We start from the raw sequence: 21,666 nt of genomic DNA, 5'->3' as shown, positions 1-21,666 counted from the left end.
AAGGGAAGGCAAAGCAGAAGTTCTTTAAGAGCCAGGGATTCCTATTGTCCAAAAATCTCACTGATCAGTCACAGCTCTGACTTCACTCATTGGCTAAAAGTGCTGATAGGACAGAGCAGCCAGGCTGGCTCTTTTAATTATACAGCCATAAGAGTGGCTGTATACTATAGCCAGCATGGATTTTTCACATTCTGCAATGTTAAATTGAAAATACCCCCCATGCCATTCTGATGCTTCCCATAAGCTCATTTGAAAACAAAACCTTACCAAACTTATAGTCCTGAACTCAGAAACACTTGCTTAACAACCCTCTCAATTTTCATAGCGATACACAAAACAGTCAGAGAGAATAGAGAGTTCAAAGTCTAAAAAGAGAAAAAAAAACCCAGAGCCCTTTTGGACTTTTTTCTCTGAGTTCTCATAACTGGTTGAAATTAATTAAAAATCAGCCATGTTCACAGAGTACCTGTAATCCTAATACTGACGTTGCCTCATACTCTGTCCTTCATCTTCTGCAGTTTAAAAGTTAAAAAAATGCCTGGCTGACTTTTAATTAATTTTGGCTGGAAGCTAATGATAAGGGCAGGCAGAGTTCTACAAGCCTGACTCATAGCTGCTGGGCTTGCCTAATCAGAGGGCCACACCCACACCAGACTTTGATTTCACTGGAGGAAGTCATGGCTTCCCCTAAAGAATCCTGGGTAGTGTAGTTTGTGAAGGGTGCTGAGAGGAGACTCCTATTCTCCTGACAGAGCTCCAGTGACCAGACTGGTTTAACAGTCAGCCACTCTGACTGAAGGTCTGTGAGAGAAACAGGGCATCTCCTAGCAACTCTCAGCACCCTCCACTAACTACACTTCCTAGGATTCTTTGGGAGAAGCCATGGCTGTCCAAAATGAAATAAAGGCCTGGTGTGGATGTGGCCAGGGAAAGCTTTGGTTTAAATTTGAGTGGGAGGATACATGTGCCTGCTGTAGAATAAAAAAGTGGGGAAATGCTGAAAAGCAGTGATACTGTTCACAGTGTTTTCCTTTTGGAAAGGAAAGGGTTTTCCCCCCTGCCCGGTGCCTACCCAATCAATCTCCTCCCCTCACCTCCCTGCCCCTCCCCTGGGTCAGTGATGTACTACAACCTGGGAGACCAGGGTTCAAATCCCCACACAGCCATGAAGCTCACTGGGTGACCTTGGGCCAGTCACTGCCTCTCAGCCTCAGAGGAAGGCAATGGTAAAACCACTTCTGAATACCATTTACCATGAAAACCCTATTCATAGGTCAACATAAGTCGGGATTGACTTGAAGGCAGTCTGTCTCCATTTTAAAACATGATTGCACAGACATAAATCCCACTGAACTCAAAAAGTATGCAAATGATCAAACCCACCCTCCCTTCTTCTCCCTCCTATCCCCTCCCTCTTGCCCCTTCCCTCCCCCTTCCTTTGCCCCTCCCTAACCATCCCCTCCTTCCTATTCCCCTTCCTCCCCCTCCTCCCCTTGATCAGTTTTACCTAACTTAAGCGTGATTGCACGGCAGTAAATACCATTGAACTCTATAAGCATGCAGATGATCAAACCTGCCCCCCCTCCCCCTTCCTTTGCCCCCTCCAATACGCTCCTTCCCCTTCCCCCCTTCCTCCCCCATGGTCAGTTTTTCCTATCCTAACCATGATTGCATAGGAGTAAATCCGATTAAACTCAATAAGCATGTAAATGATCAGACTACCAATTACCTAGAGAGGTAGCGGGCTCTCCGACACTGGAGGCATTCAAGAGGCAGCTGGACAGCCTTCTGTCGGGAATGCTTTGCTTTGGATTCCTGCATTGAGCAGGGGGTTGGACTAGATGGCCTTATAGGCCCCTTCCATATCTATTATTCTATGATTCTATGACCTGCTTTCTCCCTCCTTCCCCTCCTCTGCCTTCCTCCTCCCCTCTTCCTTCTTCCTCCTCCCCTGCCCACTGCAGCCCTCCCTCCCTCCTCAGTCATTTTTACCTATCCTAAGCTTGATTGCATGGGAGTATATCACACTGAATTCAATAAATGTGCAAATGATCAAACCTGTCCCCCTCCCCCTCCTGCCTGCTTCCATCCCAGTCGTCCCCTCTGCATTTCCTCCCCTCCCTCCTCTTCATCCTTCTCCCCTCCTCATCCTCTGTGGTCAGCTTCACCTATCTTAATCATAATTGCAAGGGAGTAAATCCCACTGAACTCAATAAGCATGCAAATGATCAATCCATTCTCAGCAAACTTGGACAGGATCCCATTTCTTACCTCCCGGATTAAAAAGCAGGGAAATTCACTAATAGGCAAAAAAAACCTTGTGGTTTAAGAACGTACCTAGAGCCCACAGATATTTCTATCAAACTTTAAAAAGCAGGGAAATTGCACAGCTATAGTGAATGCACCAGGGTAGCAGGAGACCTGACCTCCTCTCTGAGATATTGTACTGCCCTACAAATTGGTCAAAATGCAAACACCATTTGGGTTGGTCTTTCACAGTCCAATCCACTTCCTGTGTAGCTTGGAAGAATTTGGTAACATGTGCCTCTGAGCATATGGTGAGTGGTGGCAACACCTGCAATCAGCCCAAATAATAGAAAGAAGACATGTTCTGTGCTGATCTTTTAGCAGGGAGGAAGGAACATTATTAAGACAGTTCAGATGGTCACTTTACTTTGCAATTTTAGTGAAGTTTCCTATAGGAAATCATATTCTTTTGTTTCTATTTCTGTGAATATGTGAAGTACAGCAACACTTTGCAAAATTTACACTAAAAAAACTGGTACTGACATTTCTGCAGAATAATCTCCAGTGGACCTCAGGAGTGTCTCAATTTGCACAAGATAAACCAGTGGGAGGTGAAATATATTCTAGCAAAACTCTAGATGTACTCTGTGTTTTTAATTGACCTTGTCCACCTTTCCTTAAGTGGAGTAGTTTAAGCATAGCAGGGTGAAAACATGCATCTTGGGCAGGCCAAGTTTGTTTTTTCCGACAGTCATTGCTTTAAGTAGCAACATATTGTAATCAGTCTGATTTTACATCAAACTGCACTTTCAGATTCAACTGTTAATGCACCCAAAATAGAAATAGAACATAACCTCCAATTTGAAACACAAAAGGCTGTCTTCACCACTATTGTTGACCAATAAAAAGGCTTTGAAATTAATAAAAATAAATTTGACACAGATTTCTTGGGTGAATAATGAGGGAAATAAAATTTTCTAGATTAGATTCTCTGTAGGAACATTAGTAACACAGGAAAGAAGCAAAGTAAGAACACCAAGAAACATACAAAAATATAATTCTCTGTCTTTGGAGATGGCAGGTGTTGCCACCACTCATCATATGCTCAGAGGCATGTTACCAAATTCTTCCAAGCTATACAGGAAGTGGATTGGACTGTGAAAGAGCAACCCAAATGGTGTTTGCATTTTGACCAATTTGTAGGGCAGTCCAATATCTCAGAGAGGAGTTCAGGTCTCCTGCTCCCCTGGTGCATTCACTATAGCCACCCAATTTCCCTGCTTTTTAAAGTTTGATAGAAATAGCTGTGGGCTATAGGTACGTTCTTAAACCGCAAGGTTTTTTGCCTATTAGTGAATAGAAATGGCTGAGAAGGGTATCTGCACATTTTGCTCTGTAACTTTCTTTTTTGGGGGGCTGGAAGCTTACCTTATTTTTTTTAATGAGAGCTCAGAGTCAGGACCAGCTGCTGGGGGCACCGCTGAAAGTCTCCAGAGGCACCAGGTGGGTGACCCGCTCTCTACACAACCTTCGCTTCTCATCCCCCAAAATACAAGTGTCTTGAGAAGATAACTGCTGTTATCAGCATTTTTAACAATCTTTTTACCCACTCTCACAACAAAAGGCATAATAAGTTAAGAAAAGTTTCTATTTAAATTAATCAGTAATAAGTATACCTTCTACCAGTTGGGGCTGTTGCCTTCAGTTATATAGAGAACAATAACAGATTAAATATTCCTTGAACGCAGTGCTAGCTGTCTCTCACAGCTATCAGTTGCAGTAATTTCAGCTGTAGGCTCCATGCAGCAGCACCTGTTGCCTTACTCCATCTTGGCGTAAGCCTTGGATTCATGCCAAGGTGGGGGTGGGATTCAGCAGCTGTGCTGCAGAAGGACTGTGTTTACTCCTACACTGAGCAGTCTGTCACTGTTCTTGGCACTTTCTAATGTCCCTTTAGGGCTCTATCTTCTTAGCAGAGGAGCATTTCTTGCAGGGTCCCATCTGCTCCCAGCTTGGCCATCCCACCCACATCAGTCCTTATCTCCTTTTTAGCAAAAGCTGACATACATGTTATATGTTAGAAAGAGGAGAATGTACATCTGTAGCTTTGTCAAGGTCGGGATAGAAGAACAGTTCAAAGAAGGGGTGCTGTAGTAAAACAGCAGTAGGCAGGCAAATGATTAAGCCCTTCTTCCATTGCCTTGCTGTGTCAGTGTGCCCCCCCTGGAAGCCTGGGTGTCAAGAGTTTTGTTACAAGGATTTGTGTATAAAGTCCCGTAAGGCCCCACGTGTTGAGGCAGCTTCTTCATCTTACAGGAGACTTCAGCATGTAAGCTCATGAACATCACAGGTAGAGGTAAGACCATCAGCATTTAAGACAAAGCAGTATCAAAGGCCTAGATCCGGCTAAGGTTGCAAACCTATTCCTCGGATGTACAACTTCAGACTGCAAGTAGGGATTGAAGTGCTTAAATATTCTTTGTTATCCTCCCACCCCTCCGCAATGAAAAATATATTCCAAGAAGATGGCTAAGCTATAGCCCTTCTCCATGACATGCTAGTTTACTAGGTGGGGGAAGAGAGGAACATCTGAGCCCTCACATCTGCAGGCTTTAGGAAGCTTAGGAGCTGAAATGCACATAGAAGGGAGGGTTTAGTAAAACGTGGCAGAGGTAGAAGTTTTGCTTCCCACTATAGTGCTGTGGGTATTGGAGAATATCATCTGCTTATTGTCACTAAGCTAGGAGTAGGGAACCTTTTTCAGCACAAGGGCTGCATTCCCTTGTGGGCAACCTTTGGGGAGGCACATGCCAATAGTGGGCAAAGCCAGAGGCAAAAGTGGAGCAACAGGTGTGACTTTTCCTTTTCTGCATTAGGCTACATTCCAGCCATACGCAATTCACACACCTCCATCCTGGCAAGCAAGAAGCATTATTACAGATCACAGACACATTCCAGCCAGGCAAAATCACTTGAAGAAGGCACAAAGCAGGGCTGGTGAAGGTTAGGGTCTGGGCTTGAAGATGTGGTCTGGGGAGAGTGCAGAGTGCCAAATAGAAAAGCCTGAAGGGTCACATTTGGCCCCTGGGCCTAAGGTGAAGCCTGACAGCTGGACAGAGAAGCCTGGACAGCTTCATTTGGCTCCTGGGCCTGAAGTTTCCCATCCCTGCTCTAAGCCATCACATTCTTGGCTTTTCCATCAGGCCTTTACGACCTTTGAGACTTCCAAGGTGAACTAGTTCTAGAACTGTAATATGAGCAATCTACTAAATGCTGTAATTTTTGCATTGTACTGTACTGGCTATATTGGTTATTGTATTTTATCATGTTTTATTGTACGCCGCCTGGAGGGGCCACTGGCTAGAGAGGCGGCCTATAAATTAAAGTTTATTATTATCATTATTATTCAGGCTTGATGCAAACCTAGCACCATTGATGTGCAGACTAGATAACTTGGCATCTATAAATTATTGTATAATTATAACTATCAATAGAAATGAACTAAACTCCCACTGTTGTTCACAGAAATGTGGTATTCTGAGTTTAAACATTAATAACATCTCCTTGTCAGGGTAACATCATAGATGTCTTTTGTAGAGCAGCACTGAATATTCTCCAGTTTCAGTTTTTGGACAGAAACTAGTAGCAGTTTTGGTGAGGTAGACATTTGTTTCATGAAACACCATTAGAAGGATCAAGTATTGCCTCCTCCCCCTTCCTTTTGTTTGATTCTGTTTTTCCTCTGCTGCTGCTGCCTTCTCACATTAATCACATGGTGATCATGCAGTGAACAGGATGATGGTGCAATGGTAGGTGATCTCTTCACTAAAGGCAGGTGTGGACAACATAATTTTCATTAAATATTTTTACAAGAATATTGAAAAACATCATTGAAAAGGCCAGGCAGGCATTTTTTCAGAACTGCCCAGCACAATTTGAACATATTCAACCCAGCTGTAGTGTTTTGCCTCATATTGGTTGTTGTTGTTATGTGCCTTCAAGTCGATTACGACTTATGGCGACCCTATGAATCAGTGACCTCCAAGAGCAACTGTCATGAACTCCCTGTTCAGATCTTGTACATTCAGGGCTGTGGCTTCCTTTACAGAATCAATCCATCTCTTGTTTGACCTTCCTCTTTTTCTATTCCCTGCTGTTTTTTCAAGCATTATTATCTTTTCTAATGAATCATGTCTTCTCATGATGTGTCCAAAGTATGATAATCTCAGCTTCATCATTTTAGCTTCTAGTGACAGTTCTGGTTTAATTTGTTCTAACACCCAATTATTTGTCTTTTTCGCAGTCCATGCTATGCGCAAAGCTCTCCTCCAACACCACATTTGAAATGAGTTGATTTTTCTCTTATCCTCTCTTTTCACTGTCCAACCTTCACATCCATACATAGAGATCGGGAATACCATGGTCTGAATCATCCTGACTTTGGTGTTCAGTGATACATGTTTGCATTTGAGGACCTTTTCTAGTTCTCTCACAGCTGCCCTCCCCAGTCCTAGCCTTCTTCTGATTTCTTGACTATTGTCTCCATTTTGGTTAATGACTGTGCCAAGGTATTGATAATCCTTGACAAGTTCAATGTCCTCATTGTCAACTTTAAAGTTACATAAATCTTCTGTTGTCATTACTTTAGTCTTTTTGATGTTCAGCTGTAGTCTTGAATGGGATATTAAGGCAATAGTTCGACAATTACTGCATTCTCTGAGATCCCCTTTCTTTGGAATTGGGATATATATTGAACGCTTCCAGTCTGTGGGCCATTGTTTAGTTTTCCATATTTGTTGACAATTTTTTGTCAAAATTTGGACAGATTCAGTCTCGTAGCAACTCTATTGGTATACCATCTGTTCCTGGTGATTTGTTTCTTCCAAGAATTTTAAGAGCAGCTTTCACCTCACATTCTAAAATTTCTGGTTCTTCATCATACGGTTCCTTGGTGAATGAATCTGTCACTCTTGCATCTCTTTTATAGAGTTCTTTAGTGTATTGCTTCCATCTTCCTTTTATTTCATCTCGGTCAGTCAGTGTGTTCCCCTGTTGATTATTCAACATCCCTACTTTTGGTTTAAATTTCCCTTTCATTTCTCTAATCTTTTGGAATAGGGCTCTTGTTCTTCACATTTTGTTGTCCTTTTCTATTTCTATACAATAACTATTGTAATAGTTTTCTTTGTCCCTATGTACTAGTCATTGTATAGTTGCATTTAGGGTTCTGTGTTTCTGTCTCCTTTTGCTTTTGCTTTCCTTCTCTCTTTAACCATTTTAAGAGTTTCTTCAGTCATCCATTGAGGTCTTTCTCTCTTTTTAACTAGAGGTATCGTCTTTTTGCATTCTTCCCTGATAATGTCCCTGACTTCAGTCCATAGTTCTTCTGGTTCTCTGTCAACTAAGTTTAAAGCCTCAAATCTGTTCCTTATTTGATCTTTATTTTCTTCTGGGATGTTATTTAAATTGTATTTTGGCATTATGATTGCTTTGTTGTTCTTCTTTAACTTTACTCTTATTTTCGATACAATCACTTCATGATCTGTACCGCAGTCTGCTCCTGGTCTTGTTTTTGCAGAAAGTATGGAACTTCTCCATCTTCTGTTTCCAATTATATAATCGATTTGATTCCAATATTGACCATCTGGTCATGTCCACGTGTACAGTCGTATTTTTGGTTGCTCAAAAAATGTGTTGGCAAGAAACAGATCATTGGCTTCACAGAATTCAATAAGTCTTTCTCCTGCTTCATTTCTGTCTCCTAAGCCCCATTTCCCCACAGTTCCTAGTTCTTCTCTGTTTCCTACTTCTGCGTTCCAGTCCCCCATGATTATCATCATATCTTGTTTTGGTGTGTGATTAGGTTTCAGGGATGTGTGTGTGTGTGTTGGTTTGTCTTTTTCCCCCAGCGTATTCTGTTGCCTTATTGGGATTACCTGTTTGGCCAGACACCTTGATTTGGTGCATTCTGATTACTCTTGTTCTCTGTTCATGACATGCCATGGTCTTGGTGATGTTAGTGAATTTGTTGAAGATTGCTGTGTGCAGGATCCTGCTTTGGGTCAGGAGTTGTTCTTCACGATCTTCTGGTTCCTTTCATCCATGTGATTCTCTGTTTCTGTCTAAAATTAAATACTGAAGAAGTACTTAATCATTTCTTGGATAACTAAAATGGAGTGTTCAAGAAATGTTTAAGAGTTCTCTCTTAATACGTCTAAAGCTAACAAGAATATGTCTACTTCCCCTGCCCTTCTGTGACATGAGAAAAACAGACTATATAGTTTGCTATTTGAGATGAGCCCTCCTGTCTTTTAGACCCAGTTCCTCCTGCTATGCTGACCTATGAGATGCAAGGCCACAGAGAAATAGTACTGTTAATAATATGTAGCTGGTTGTGAGATGTAGGAAGCCTCTTGAACTGATATACAAGAGTCGTTTCCATTGTGCCCTCCATCCCACCTTCACAATACCCTTTTCTCAATTTTGGTGCCATGTAATGGGTTTGTGTGCCAGTGATATACTGTGGCTGGTTAGGGTACCTATTGCTGTTGCAGTAGCATTGTTACCTGCAACTGTACCAATACAACAATTTTGTGACATCTGCACTGCTTGTGCAGTTTTTGCACTCCCAGACCTTCAGCATCTGAAAGCCTGATTTCTTTTTCTCTTGGAGGCAGAAGCAGCTGAAGATGACCACTGGAAGAGGTGAGCTTTCCATGCAGTCCTATCCTATAGCTGCCTGCTCTTCTTGCTCCTGAAGAAGCTGACCTTTTCCCACCACTGTTTGGCAGAGATAAGCCAGTCCTGCCCCTGTTGACTGATTGATCGAGAGCCTACCTGAGCTTGGCTTCTGGGGGAGTTGTGGCTATAGGTGTTCTTGGCCTGGCATGGGTGGTGGCAATCCCAGCAGCAGTGAGTCTGAAGGGAGTCTCCCTTTTGGGGAGAAGTCACTTCAGGGAAGATACAAGGGCCACCTCACCAACTTCTGATGGCTGAAGCTTGTGTAGGGCCAGTGTTGTTACAAGGTAGGCTATCTTGCCAAATTATTTTCGGTTAATTTGACCTGGTGTTGCCTTACTGCGTTTCTGTTCTTGCTTTAGTTTGCCTTTACCATGTGCCTGAGACGAGATCAACCAGGGAGAGCTTGGGGGTTAGACAAGCTAAAGGGCTCCACAGCAGCTTGAGTGGAAGTGGTGTGGCCTGATAACTGCTAAGTGCAACTAGCAGCAACTATGTGTGCTGGGAGGATCATTCTGTTTCCTGACAACCTTCAAGGAGGACAGGACAAAAAAGAAACAAAAGGAAAATAGATACTATGGACAGAAATGACATTCCAGTGGTGGTGACCTGCATGGTATGTGCAATGTTTGTTTTCTTGCCTGAGAACAACATAGTGTACACATGCAACAAGTGCAAGCTGGTGGCACTGTTGGAAGAAAAATTGAGAAGCCTTGAGCATCAGGTGGCCACACTCAACTCAAGAGGATAAAAGAAGACAAACTGAGAACAATGATAAGTAAGGTTAAGTGGCAAGCAACCCTAACGAGAAAAAGAGTCCAAGATGGGTGGGAGTTTCTAAAAAGAAAATTCTAAAGGCACAATTGCAAACAATTCCAACAAGAAAAAAAGATGGAAGATAGCAGATGAAGCCAACGTGGCTTCACAAAAAGCTTAGAGATGACCTAGAAACAAAAAAGACACATATAGGAAGTGAAAAGAAGGCCAGGCCACAAAGCAAGAGTACAGACAGGTAGCACGAAATTGCAGGGATGGTGTCAGGAAGGCTAAAGCTGAGAATGAGCTGAAGTTGCAAGAGATGCCAAAGCAGCAAGCTTTCTTCAGGTACGTCCATAGTAAAAGACAGAGAAAAGAAATGGTGGTACAGCTACTCAGTGAGGATGGCAAAATGATGACAAAGAAAAGGCAGAAGTGCTTAATTCCTACTTTGGCTCAGTCTTCTCCCAAAAGAGGGTCTTTGACCCTCCTGGAAAATGTGAAGCTGAAGGGACAGGTTTGCAGCTTGAGATTGATAGCAAATAGTCAAGGAATACCTAATCACTTTGAATGACCTCAGATCTCCAGGGCCTGATGAGCTACATAACTGCCTGAAGATCTCTCGGAACCACCGTCTTTGGAGGATGGGTGAAGTGCCGGATGACTGGCGGAGGGCTAATGTTGTCCCTCTCTTCAAAAAGGGCAAAAAGGAGGAACCTAGGAACTACAGACCAGTCAGCTTGACATCAATCCCTGGGGAAATTCTGGAGCAGATTATAAAGCAGTCAGCACCTTGAAACCAATGCAGTGGTTCTGGACACCACACTTGAGGAAGGATGCAGACAAACTGGAACAGGTTCAGAGGAGGGCAGTGAGGATGATCAGGGGACTAGAAATAAAGCCATATGTGGAGGAATTGAAAGAACTGGGCATGTTTAGCCTTGTGAAGAGAAAACTGAAGGGTGGTATGATAGCACTCTTCAAGTACTTGAAAGGATGTCACACAGAGGAGGGCTGGGATCTTTTCTCGATCATCCTAGTGTGCAGGACACAGAAAAATGGGCTCAAGTTACACGAAGCCAGACTGAACATGAGGAAAAACATCATAACTGTTAGAGTGGTATGGCAATGGAACCAATTACCTAGGGAGGTGGTGAGTTCTTCAATGCTTGAGGCATTCAAGAAGCAATAGGACAGCCACCTGTGGGTACACTTTAAGTTTGATTCCTGCATTGAGCAGTGGGTTGGACTCAATGGCCTTCCGACTCTACTCTTCTATGATTCTGTGATTCTCACTGCATTGGTCTTGGGTAAGGGAAGGTTTGGTGAGAGAGGAAGGGCAACCCTTCTCTCAATTGGTTGGCTCCTTCTCTACCCAGAGGAATTGTGGTTGCTTTATTAGCCAGCTCTCAGGCTTCCAGATGCTGCTACTGAATACCAAATTGGTTTTATATAAGGTCTTCTTTATCCATGGCTTGAATGCAACACTAAGACCTGGATGGGTGAACAGCATGGAGTTAGTCTCACTCAGCTGTGCCTACTTGGCTACTCAGTGCCGCATCAAAGCAGGCTTGAGGGTCGGGAAAGTGGCATCACTATCATTCATTCATTGGCAATCACTCGTGGCCGAGTAAGATTGTCTTCCAAGATAAGGTCTTTAACAGTGGGTCCGTAAGTGACTGGAGGCCAATTCTAGATCCACACAGCCTCCCACAGTGAGGACATAGTTTCCAGATGGAAGATGGCCGCGATGAGGATTTGTTCGACGTGCCTTCCGCTTAGCTCGTTTGTTCCATTCGCCCTGTATTCGTGCTTCTTCAAAGTCCACAGCACCTTTGATAATAGCCAACCTCCATTTGGGACATTCATGGGCCAAGACTTTCCAGCTATCTCCAGACTTCCTGTCCACTTGAATGATGATCTAGAGTGTTTGTGCCTTGGACTGGGCACTCAGGACAGATTAGGGATTCTGTTGGTTTACCACCCACCCCAGTGTCCCAACGGTTTCCCTGCCTGAGTTGAGAGAGGTCATCCTGGGTGTGATTTTGAAGAACCCCAGGTTGTTGGTCCTGGGGGACATCAACATTTACACCAGGGCTGCTAAGTCTATGGTTGCTCAGGACTTCATGGCTACCATGACAACCATGGGGCTCTCCCAACATATCATCAGCCTGGCACATGTGGCAAGCCACTCTTTAGATCTGGGCTTCTCAACTGGGCAGCAGAAGGGTGATCTGAGAGTGGCGGGATTTTAACATAGTCCCTTGTTATGGTCAGATCAGCTGCTGTTGAGTTTTAGACGATCAATGACTTTCTCCCTCTGGGTGGGGGGAGCTATTAGAATGGTCTGCCCTCAGAGACTGATGGATCCAATTGGTTTTCAGAAGCCTCTGGAAGATTTTCTGGCAGTGAAGGCAGCAAAGATGTACTTCACTGTTTCCATCGTATCCTCACTATGTCCTCTGGAGTACCTTTCCTGGGTAACATGAAGTCTTTGACTTTCTGGCTCAAAGGAGGGGGTGGAACAGACTGTGGCCTGCTGTGTCTTGTTTGCAAAGCATTTTGAGGCTAAAATTGCTTGTATTTGCTGAGACCTTGACCCCACTATTACAGCAGGTAAATGTCAGAGATACTCAGAGCACAATCTAGCCCCATTTTGTTGGATGAATTTCAGTGGGTGCAGTGTGGGTGATTGTATGTGCACTTGCCCCTTGCACCACATGGCTGATTAAAACTAACAAGGAAGGGCTGGCTTTCTGGGCCAGGGAGGTGATAATGCCTCTTTATGAGAGGGAGTGGTCTCTGTATGCCTAAAGAGAGCAGTGGTAAGGCCGCTACTTACAAAATCCTCCCTGAACCCAGAAGATTTAAATAACTATCACCCAGTTGTGAATGTTCCCTTCTTGGACAAGGTTCTTGAGCAGGTCATTGCTAACCAACTCCAGGCTCTCTTAGATGAGACTGATTTTCTAGATCCATTTCAATTGGTGTTTAGGCCAGGTTTGAGCATATAAACTGCCTTGATCACCCTGTCTGTTGCTAGAGACAGATGACCTGTGTGACCCTGTCTATTCTCCTTGACCTCTCAGTGGCTTTTACTACCATTGACCATGGTATCCTGCTGGAGTGGCTGTCTGAAATGGGACTGGGTGGCTGCATTGCAGTGGTCCCAGTCTTATTTGGATGGCCACCTCCAAAGAGTGATGCTTGGGGGATGCTGCTCAACATCATGGAGCCTTCAGTCTGGAGTTCCACAGGGGTTAATCCCCCATGCTGCTTAACATCTAAATAAAACCACTGAGGGGGATTATTTGGAGATTTGGAGTGCGTTGTCGTGAATATGCTGATGACACGCAGCTCTGTTTCTCCTTTACATCTGCAGGTGTTGCAGTAGTTGTGCTGAATTGGTGTCTGGCTTTGGTAATGGACTGGATGAGACCCAATAAATTCAAGCTCAAGCTGGGTAAAGATTGAAGTGCTGTTAGTGTGCTGTTCCTTAGACCAGATGGGTGAGATTCTAGCTGTTCTGGAAGGGGCTGAACTCCTCCTAAAGAAGCAGACGTACAACTTGGGGTACTTCTGGATCCACTTCTGTTGCTGAAGGCACAAGTGGCCTTGGAGGCATGGAGTGCCTTCCATCAGCTTCAGTTGGTGGCCCAGCTGAGACTCTCCTTGGACAGGGATAACCTAGTTTCAGTTGACTAAGCTCTGGTAATATCCAGGTTAGATTACTGCAATGCATTATATGTGGGGCTGCCTTTGAAGACAGTTCAGAAACTACAGGTAGTGAAGAATTCAGTGCCTAGTGTACTGACAGGGACTAGAAGGTCTTAACATACTACATTGATTCTGGTCTGACCACAGTGGCTACCTATTAGTTCCCAATCTTAATTCAAAGTGCTGGTTTTGTCCTTTAGAGCTCTATACAGCTCAGGACCACAATACCTCCGGAAGTGTGTTTCCCCATGGAAACCAGTCCAGACACTGCAGTTCTCATCAGATGCCTTTCTCTGTGTGCCCCACTTGAGGGAGATGCAGAGGCTGGCAACACAAGAATGGGCCATTTTGGGGGTAGCTCTCCATCTCTCCAGGGAGACATTCTTGCCAGTCTTTAGGTCCCAGGCTAAGACCTTTCTGTTCACTTAGGCCTTCAGTCCAGGCTGCCTCCTACATTGTTGCTCATCTGTTAGTGGGATAGGTAAGGACTGGTCCTTATTAACATGTTGTTGGATGAGCATTTTATGGATTTTGCACTGCCATTGTTTTATATTATTATGGTTTTAATTTTTATTGTATTTTGTCAAGTTGCTTTGAGATTTTTTATTGTATAAAGTGACTGATGAGAATAATAATCATTACTATTATTATTATATTTGTTGGTACAAAGTATATCACAGGATCACATCATTAATTTTAAAATAAGTGGTTTTATTTGGTTCCTTTCTTCTTGTTACTGGTATCTAGCATTCAGTTGCATCCATGCAGAACTTCCTAAGAAATTTCCTAGGAAATAACATAGTTCTCTGTTTTAAAGGCTACTATTAAAGAACACTGAGAGCAGTTGTTGCCTCCTTCCATGGGGGTGAAGGCAAAACCCCGTAGAGCTAAATTTCAGCATTTAGAGGGAATATTAAGGAAGACTTCTGGGTTGCAGAACAGAAGGCAATGGAATTGGTGGCCAGGGGAAGTTGCCAGTTGCCTGGGGAATCTTCTCCACTGCTCTTTTTAGGGAGAGGCTAGGTAAACATATGTCAGGAATGGGCCACAGTGCAGGGAACGAAGATGGAGGAGGGGAAGTTTGCTTTCAAGGTTGTGGATGGTGCATGGCAGGAGACTGTAGCCAGGGATGATACTATCATGTTTTCAAGCTTTTCTCAGCAACAGTAATGAGGGTTAGACATTAACTTTTTCTTTATTTAAAAATGTTATATCTTGAATAACTCTGGAGATCTAAAGATTTTGGGCACTGCACAGAATTTCCTCAGAAAACATACATTACTGTCCATGAATGAAGTCAGATAGAGAAGATTTGCTACAGAAATGTGAAGCAGCAATAATACACAAAACAATATCCCAAATGATGAAAACAAACAGGGCCTTCTCCAATACATTAAATACACAATAGTAGTACTAATCTGTATCCAGGTAATCCAGACTTCTACACCAACAAAAAAATAATTCTGAATAAATTATTCAAATTAAACAGAATGTGTAATCTCTGTTATATTCACAGTCTGTCCTGCAGTGTTTACTGTATTGCATAATATATTATGCTTTTATTAGTTAATGAGAACTCAAGCATCTCATCCCTTGGAAGTCTTACTCTGCCTGACGAGAATGGTTGTTGCATGGATTAGTGAAATGATGTATGCAAAGTTCTTTGAACATAAGAAGAGACACATTGGATCACAAGAAGTTCCATCTTGCCTCAAGTTCCATTTCCAACAGTGACCAACTACATGGCTCTCAAAAGAAAAAAGAACATAGTTCACCCTCATTTGTCCGCAGCATCTGGTATTCAGAGGTGCACTGCCTGTGAACGTGAAGGGTCCAGTTAGCGGCCATACCTAATATCCACGAATAGGCCTATCCTTCACAAAGTGGTCTAATTTTAAAGCCATTGAGGCTAGAGACCTTTACCCTTTTGTTTGGTACAAACACACAAATAAATTCAATGATGATATAAAGGGTTCTGGAATTATTGAAGGGAGAGAAAAATGTGTCACTATCCACTTTCTCACACCCTTCATAAAGCACTTGATAAATTATTATTATTAAAGAAGCTGTATTAAACCAGATTAATCCAAAATTCACCCATATAGTTAAGGAACAAATCAAGACATTTGATATGTGTTCTCCCTATCATCACCTCACCCAATCGTAATGCCTTTCTGTGTGTCCCTCAAATAAGCATGTGATTAATTATCTTTTTCTCATTCTATGACAGATCACTCCATTTAAGCACTTAAGATGGTTGTATACACAGAGGGCTGAAGCCAACATTGTGTTGCTCTAACATGTGGCATTATGTTTCTTTTTCCTGACTGAAGGTGTAAAGAGAATACACCCTTTATTTTTTAGCTAGAATAAGTGGTGTTAGTTCATGTACTGTAATAATGTAAACATGGATAAAACAAACATTTGGGAGGGAGAGGAGTCTGCCCAGCACAATACTTAGCCTTTTGTGGAATGCAAACCCTGGAAGGTTGTGGGTGGTACATGATAGGAGACTGTAGCCAGAGACGACAGTGTTTCCAGCTAAGGAAGTACTGGAGTGACAGCTCCTCTCAAAAATTCTCCTAGCTGAGCTAACAGAGAATAGGGATCAAAGAGCTCATAATACAAATAAACTTCCTGTTTAGCTAAGTATCTTCACTTGTCAAGGACTTCTTGCACTCATTGTAGGTCATATGTGTGATGCTTGAGTCTCATTTAACTCCGTGGTTCTCAGCCAGAGGGGGTAGAGTAGCAGTGTTTACAGAGAAGGCTTTATTTGTGAAATGTGTTATTTAAAAACAAGGAGAGGAGGAAGCATCAGTTAATTTTGCTTTCTTATCATTTGGTTGCTAGGAGACATCCAGGCACTTTCCTCACCCCAGTTCACCTGTGGCCTCATTGGATTAAGAGCAGTGGTATTAAGAGTAACCAAGGAGCCCCAGGCCCTAAATCTTTCACACTGAGCCCTGGATCTTCTCTCCCCCCCACCTTTTAAAGCTTTAAAAAGTAAAGTCACATTTAACTTGCTGTGCTTGTAAGAGGAAAAGTGGGAGCATTTGGGGCTTTTCAGTTTAGAGAAAAGGTGATGATAAAGGTGTATACAATTATGCATGGTGCAGGGCAGGTGGATAGAGAAAATAATTTCTCCCTCTCTTATAACACTAGAACTTGGGGACATCCAATGAAGCTGAATGTTGGAAGATTCAGGACAGACCAAAGAAAGTATGTCTTCACACAGCACACAGTTAAACAATGGAATTTGCTCCCACAAGAGGGAATGATGGCCACCAACTTGGATGGCTTTAAAATAGGATTAGACAGTTATGGAGGGAAAAGCTCTCAATGGCAAGTAACCATGATGGCTTTGTCAAAGGCAATATGCCTCCAAGTACCAGTTGCTGATAATCACATTTATTTATTTTATATTATTTATTTATAATTTGATTTATAACCCACCCTTCCTCCCAGCAGGAGCCCAGAGCAGGAAACAAAAGCACTAAAAACACTTTATAACATCATAAAAACAGACCTTAAAATACATTAAAACAAAACAACTTTAAAAACATTTTTTTAAAAGCTTTAAAGACATCTATTTAAAAAGGGTTAAAAACATATCGTTTTAAAAAAAGGTTTTTAAAAAAAACATATTAAAAAGCAATTCCAACACAGACACAGACTGGGATAGGTCTCAACTTAAAAGGCTTGAGGAAAGAGGAAAGTCTTCAAAAGGCGCCAAAAAGATAGCACACATGGCGCCTGTTTAATATTTAAGGGGAGGGAATTCCACAGGTAGGTGCCGCCACACCAAAGGTTCATTTCCTATGTTGTGCAGAACGGACCTCCTGATAAGATGGTATCTGCAGGAGGCCCTCACCTGCAGAGCGCAGTGATCGACTAGGTATATAAGGGAAAAAACAGTCTTTCAGGTATTGTGGTCCCAAGCTGTATAGGGCTTTTTACAGCAAAACTAGAACCTTGAACTTGGCCTGGTAGCAAATGGTCAGCCAGTGCAATTCTTTCAGCAGCGGGGTGACATGTTGGCGATACCCTGCCCCAGTGAGCAGTCTCACCACTGCATTTTGCACCAGCTGCAGCTTCCAGACCAACCTCAAGGGCAGCCCCACATAGAGCACATTACAGTAATCCAGCCTGGAGGTTACCAGAGCATGGACAACAGTGGTCAGGCTATCCCAGTCCAGAAATGGCCACAGCTGTTTTACCAGCCAAAGCTCATAAAGGGCACTCCTAGCCACTGAAGTCACCTGAGCTACAAAGATGGATCCAAGAGCACCCCCAGACTTCGAACCTGCTCTTTCAGAGGGAGTACAACCCCGTCCAAAGCAGGCAAGTGACCAATTATCCGAACTCAGGAACCACCAACCCACAGCGCCTCCATCTTGCTAGGATTCAGGCTCAGTTTATTGGCCTCATCCAGCCCACCACTGAGTACAGACAGCAGCCAAGGGCTTGCACGACCTCTCCCAAATCAGATGTTATGGAGAAATAGAGCTGGGTATCGTCAACATACTGCTGAAACCTCATCCCAAATCTCCTGATGACCACTCCCAAGGGCTTTATATAGGTGTTAAACAGCATGGGGGACAAGATGGTACCCTGCGGCACCCCACAGTACAACTGCCAGGGGGACGAAAGACAGTCACTCAATGCTATTGTCTGAGAGCGACCTTGGAGATAGGATCGGAACCACTGTAAAACAGTGCCTCCAATACCCATCTCACCAAGTCAGCCCAGAAGGATACCATGGTCAATGGTATCAAAAGCCACTGAGATATCAAGTAAGAATAACAGGGTTGCACTTCCCCCGTCCTTCTCCCAATAAAGGTAATCCATCAGGGCGACCAAGGCTGATTCAGTCCGATAACCAGGCCTGAACCCATACTGGGATGGGTCAAGATAATCTGTTTCATCCAAGAATACTTGCAATTGCTGTGCCACAACCCTCTCAATCACCTTCCCTAAAAGGGTTTTTTGCGACCGGTCAGTAGTTGTTATAAACCAATGGGTCCAGGGTGGACTTTTTCAGGAATGGTCGGATCACCACCTCTTTCAAGGCAGCTGGAACCACTCCCTTCAGCAACGATGTGTTGACCACACCCTGGATCCACTCGGTCAACTCCCCTCGGCAAGCTTTAATAAGCCAAGAAGGGCAAGGGTCAAGAGGACACATTGCTGGCCACATCATCGCAAGCACCTTGTCTACGTCATCAGGTCGAATCAACTCAAACTGTTCCCAAGAAGTTGCAGCAGATGCTGCACTGGACACCTCATTGGGGACTACAGTAGATGTGGATGGGGCATCAAGACTGCTATGAAGGCGAGCAACTTTACTCTCAAAGTGCCTTGCAAACAATTCACAGTGGGCCTCTGAAGGGTCTAAAACTCCATTTCCTGGACTTGATGTGAACAGACTCCTGACAATATGGAAAAGCTCCACTGGATGGCTAATTGACGATGCGATAGAGGCAGAGAAGTGGGCCTTTGCCGCCCTCACTGCCGCACAGTAGGCACAGTTATGATGTTTTAGTCATGCCCGATCAGCCTCACAGCACGTCTTTCGTCACTTCCACTCTACCCGTCGTCGAGCCTGTTTTATTGCCCTTAGCTCACTGGTATACCAAGGCGCAAACCGGGCCCCACAGTGCCAGAGAGGGCACTCGGGGGCAACCGTGTCAAGAGCCCGATGCACTTCGCTGTTCCACAGTGTGACAAGGGCTTCAACAGGGTCATCTGCTCTATCTACTGGGAACCCCCCCAGGACATTCAGAACTCCTGTGGATTCCATTAGGCTCCGGGACTGGACCATCTTAATCTGTCCACAATCCCTGAAGGGAAGGATTGGAGCCATAAGTCTAAACTTCACCAGGAAGTGATCTGACCATGACAATGGGGTGACATCCACCCCCACATCTCCAGACCACCCCTTCCTCCATCTGGAGCAAAAACCAAGTCGAGGGTATGCCTTGCCCTATGTGTTGGGCCAGGGACAACTTGAGACAGCCCCATGGTCGTCATGGAGGCCATGAAGTCCCGAGCAGGAAAACTAGAGGCAGCCGCAGCATGGACATTGAAATCACCCAGCACTATTGTTCTGGGTTCCACAGCCGAGACAGCCTCTGCCAGCTTGGTCAGAGAAGCTGCCAGGTAGCAGGGTGGACGGTACACCAGCAGCAACCCTAGTTTACTGTCTCCTCGGTCCGACACCAGGTGCAGGCCCTCACAGCCAGCTCCAAGACAGAGTGGTTTCCTGGTGGCAGAGATGGAAGTTCTGTAGACCACAGCAACTCGTCCCCCCTCAGTCCCTGCAGCCTGTGCTGGTGTTGCACCGAGTATCCAGGTGAGCAAAGCTGGGTTAGATCAATTCCTTACAGCTCATCCACCCAGGTCTCGGTAATGCACACCAAATCGGCACCTTCATCCATAATCAAATCATGGATGAGAGTGGTCTTTATGTGTACCTGGCGTTTAAACAACAACACACACAGGGCAGTGGGCACAGCAGATGAGCAACGAGGAACCCATCCATGAGAGGAGTGGCAGCAAGGAACAAGGTGCAGATAGCCTTCCCCTCATCTTCTATGGTAATTCACCACGGCCTAGGTCCAGGCTATTTGTCAGACCGTATCTCCCCGTATGAGCCTGTCCGTTCCCTGAGATCTTCAAGAGAGGCCCTTCTCTCAGTCCCAACACCTTCGCAAGCGTGATTGGTGGGGACACGAGAAAGGGCCTTCTCGGTGGCTGCCCCCAGGTTCTGGAACTCTCTTCCTAGGGAAGCACGAATGGCCCCTTCCTTGCTATCCTTCCGTCGGCAGGCAAAGACTTTTTTATTCCGACAGGCTTTTGGACTAGAAGATGTTTAAGATAGGGCCTCATAAGGTCTGTTGTATTGTTCTATGGTCCTATTCTTAATGTTTTAAATTGTTTTAGTATCTTAAGTGTAAGTTTCATGATTTTAATGTCACGAATAGTTTAATTCTATTTTAATTGTATATTTTTGTATGTTTTTTACCTATGAGTAGTTTTTATTTGTAAGCCGCCCTGAGTTCCAGTTTTGGAAAAAGGGTGGGGTAAAAATAAAGATTCATTCATTCGTTCATTCATTCCCATGGCTATATTTCCCATGATCACTGAAATTGGGTGGGATCACCAATGTTCTTCCATACTAAGACTCCTCCTAAACACCTGAGATGGACCCAACATGAGCCCACCAACAAAACCTGCTGGAGCCAATTTTCCCAGTAGGCCTCTGTGAGAATTATGAACAGTCATACCCATTCAAACCTTTTCACACAGGGCCCATCTACTCCCCTTCCTGTCTCACACCCAGGGAGGGCCAGCCTTCTGCCAGTTACAGACTCTCACTCTGAAGGCATCTGGCAACTTTCTCCTGTCATTCAGTTCACTGCACAGGCTGCCACCCTATGCAGGAACTACACATGCACCACACACCCTCCCCACCACAAATCTCCTCTAGATTGGTTTAACAGAAAACAATTTTTTAAAAAAAGGTAATAGAAGGGGGTAGCACCCTCACCCTCGGGACTCTCTAAGGGGGGAGCCCCTTTGGTGGCAACCTCGGCGGCAGCAGACCTGCTGCCCAAGGGCAGCTGGGTTTTTATGCCTCCTGACCCAGCCAGGAGCTGATGCAAGAGGCTGCAAGATTAACTGCAGCCTGTCTCTGGAGCCAGAGTCAGGCCAGAGGTCCCAGTCCTTGCAGCACTTACCAGGGACTTCAGCTGTCTCGAGGGACAGCAGCCCAAAGGAGCAAGCAGCAAGCACACAGATGCTCAGATACTTACTCCCAGGGCAGGTCTTCTTCAGTCCGCTAGTGCTGCAGCTGTTCCCCCCCTCACATGTGGGAAGAGTGCTGTTGTACTCAGATCCTTCTTGTGATCTTCCCATAGGCCACTGTGGACAGGATGCTGGACTAGATGGACCATTAGTGTGACCCAGAAGGCTTTTCTTATGTTCTGCTTATGTTACCATATGACATTTTAATTTGCTTAATTTACATATACATTAGCATATGCAAAATACACAAATATGTGTAGGCTGCTGGAAAGTCTAGTGGTCTGGTGTTCCACAAAGACAGCAAGGAAAGCCAAGGAAAGGGTTAAGGCGTTCAGACAGCTCAAGGACAGATGCGCAGCTGGCACAGAGCTTCTGTTGTCTATAAAGCCTTGAAACCGA

At 44.3% G+C, this 21,666-nt stretch overlaps 1 protein-coding gene across 4 annotated transcripts in view; it reads left to right on the top strand.

The window, feature by feature from the left end:
• The window catches only part of IGFBP3 (insulin like growth factor binding protein 3), a 72,094-nt gene that overhangs the window by 45,881 nt on the left and 4,547 nt on the right, over positions 1–21,666 (top strand). Inside the window, exon 4 of one of the 4 annotated variants that reach the window (XM_061587016.1) lies at positions 8,925–8,952. The exons of 2 other annotated variants lie outside the window; for them this stretch is intronic. In XM_061587016.1, the coding sequence (XP_061443000.1) occupies positions 8,925–8,952 (28 nt within the window). Of the gene's footprint in view, positions 1–8,920; positions 8,953–21,666 lie in introns of all 4 variants that reach the window. One more of the 4 variants, XM_061587014.1, reaches the window with a different exon arrangement.

This window comes from Rhineura floridana, chromosome 10 (assembly GCF_030035675.1).
Source record: "Rhineura floridana isolate rRhiFlo1 chromosome 10, rRhiFlo1.hap2, whole genome shotgun sequence".
Taxonomy (NCBI): domain Eukaryota; kingdom Metazoa; phylum Chordata; class Lepidosauria; order Squamata; family Rhineuridae; genus Rhineura; species Rhineura floridana.
This window is presented reverse-complemented; position numbering and strand designations above follow the sequence as displayed.